At 58.8% G+C, this 2346-nt stretch overlaps 1 protein-coding gene across 1 annotated transcript in view; it reads right to left on the reverse strand.

The window, feature by feature from the left end:
- Positions 1-2346, reverse strand: part of RBBP6 (RB binding protein 6, ubiquitin ligase) — a 27749-nt gene that overhangs the window by 3180 nt on the left and 22223 nt on the right. The window contains 3 exon segments of the mRNA XM_025047243.1: positions 1-967; positions 1786-1887; positions 2172-2346. The exon segment at positions 1-967 is cut by the window's left edge and continues 788 nt beyond it; the exon segment at positions 2172-2346 is cut by the window's right edge and continues 56 nt beyond it. Of these exon segments, the coding sequence (XP_024903011.1) occupies positions 1-967; positions 1786-1887; positions 2172-2346 (1244 nt within the window).

Raw genomic sequence — 2346 nt, forward strand, 5'->3', positions numbered from 1 at the left:
CCGCTTGTCCTTCTCGGACACCGACTTGAACGGGATGGAGTCCGCGTCCATCGGCTCATCTCGGACCGGGGTGGCGTCGTCCCGGCTGGGGGGAACGAACAGCGAGTCCGCTTTGCTCTCGTCGCCGCCTGTGGGCTCCCTGGACTTCCTGGAGGCGTCCAGCAGCTCCGGGTTCAGGAGGCCGTCGCCCTCGTCCCCCTTCCTCCGCCGCCGGTGCTTCTTGTGCTTGCCGCCCTTGCCGTCGCCCGCGGCGCTGTCGCTCTCCCTCTCCTTCGACTTGGCGGCGTCCTTCGGGTTGTGGCTGTCCCTGGCCGGAAGCTTCTCCGGGTAGCCGCCCCCCACGTTCCTGCTGCGATGGCCCTGTCCGCCCGCGTAGTCCTCCCGGCGGCCCCTGGTGAAGGGCGAGTTCCTGATGCCGAGCGGGAAGAACCTCTCCGGGGAGAAGCTCTCCCGGTTGGCGGAGGGCCGCGGCTGCGCGCCGGCGGCGTAGCCCTTGTAGTACTTCTCGTACCACTCGCGGTACTTCCGCTCCCACTCCCGGTACCGCTCCTTCTCGAACGGGTCCCTGAAGTCCACGCTCCTGCCGTAGTACGCCTTCAGGTCGTAAGGCGGCGGGACTTCTCGGTATCTGTTAAAATACTCGCGCTCGGCCTCCCCCTGGGGCGCGGCGCGCTTACTGGGAGACTGGCCCCGGAACGCCTGGGGGGACCGCGAGCGTGAGTGGTACCGCCTGTACGGGGGCGACCGCGACCTGGACCGGTGGTAGCCGTGCGAGCGGGACCGCGAGCGGTAGCTCCGGCTCTTGGCCCGGCCTCTTCGGGGGTACGGGGGCGAGCGGGAGCAGGAGCGCGAGTGCGAGCGGCTGAAGGAGCGGGAGTAGGAGCGGGACCGCGTGGAGCCCGAGCGCGACTTCGAGTACGTGTACGAGCTCCGGGAGTACGACGAGCCGCTGTACGGAGACTTGGACCTGCAGGGCAGACGACACAACGGGCACGGTGAGGGGCGCGCGCGGCAGCGGCTCACACTCAGACTCTAGCGTGCTCGCCTCACGGTCCCACCTGTCTCGACTTCGCGTTTCATCTTAGGTGACCGCAGAGGCGCCACGGCCTCTCCGGGAATGGAATAAAGTACACGAAGACCAGAGCGACCGCTGCTACACGACAAAGTGAATCTTAACGATCAGAGTGAAGCGCATTAATGTACCGTGAGTCATGCGAGCTAATAAACTGAACGTTTAAAGAGATGCCAATTCGCTTAACGTTTGCGTCCTAACTGATTACTTGAGCAGGAGTAATTTTTTTTGGTCCTACTGGCCAACGGTCTAGCTTTGTGAGAAACCACGTTTCAGATGTAAGCTTTAAAAACGTCTTTTAACCAAACTTCCAGGGAGTTTTTAAAATTCAATTGTTCTGTGAGACAGCGATGTGCGTCCTACCACACCTCACGAGCAGGGAGCGGTAGCCTTAGGCGGGACGGTCCTCAGAACCGTTCTGGGGCTGCTCCCCCGACTTTCCTTCCACAAACATTTCCCAAGCATTCGCACTACAAATAACTTGGAGGGACGAGGGCAATCTGACCCCCCTGACTGCCAGTTCTACGCAATGGAATTTATGCTGAGACATCATTTCGATAAACAGATACTGGGAAATATGCTACATCTCCGTCTGTCTGCCTAGATGGAATCGGGAAAATTCCAGAAGTGCGGTGTTACGCGTATCCATAGCTAATCCCTGGATATCAAGGCCCCGTTTGTGACTCTGTTGTGAAGGCTTGCAGAACACTAACCTGGAAAATGAGCGCCTACGCTCCTTTTGAATCTTTTTGTATTCCATCAATTCCTTAGCAAAATCATTTGTAAACTCATCTAGCTTGGACTTTTTCTTTTCCCTAGTAAAATAAAGTTAAAGAGCGAAAGTTAACAAAAACCATTTAAGAACACTAACAAGACAAATGTAATCAGATCATGAATGAAATGAATGAATTGCCATTAGCTTTCCGCCTGGACGCTCTGAGTGACTAGGAGCCCCTGAGGAGGTCGCCTGCCCGGCTCCCGCTCAGTCTGCAGGCGAAGTTCCTCATGCTAACTGGGAGCGCGGCGGACCGCTCCGGGGACACCCGCGAGGTGCCACGTCACCATGGGGGGCACGAGCGCTCCGGACGAGGACACTTACTCTTCTTTCAGTCGCCGCTGCTCTCTATAGAACTCTTCCCGGGACAGAGGTGGTGCTTGTGTTGTTGGGATGGTGTTTGAGTGAGCGGTCTGCACTCCTGACGACACCCAAGGTGCTGACAGATTGGCCGGGGCGGGGGGGAAGGGGGAAGGGGGGAGGCTGTGGCCAGCGGGCG

The sequence above is a fragment of the Pteropus alecto genome, unplaced genomic scaffold (genome assembly GCF_000325575.1).
Source record: "Pteropus alecto unplaced genomic scaffold, ASM32557v1 scaffold15, whole genome shotgun sequence".
Taxonomy (NCBI): domain Eukaryota; kingdom Metazoa; phylum Chordata; class Mammalia; order Chiroptera; family Pteropodidae; genus Pteropus; species Pteropus alecto.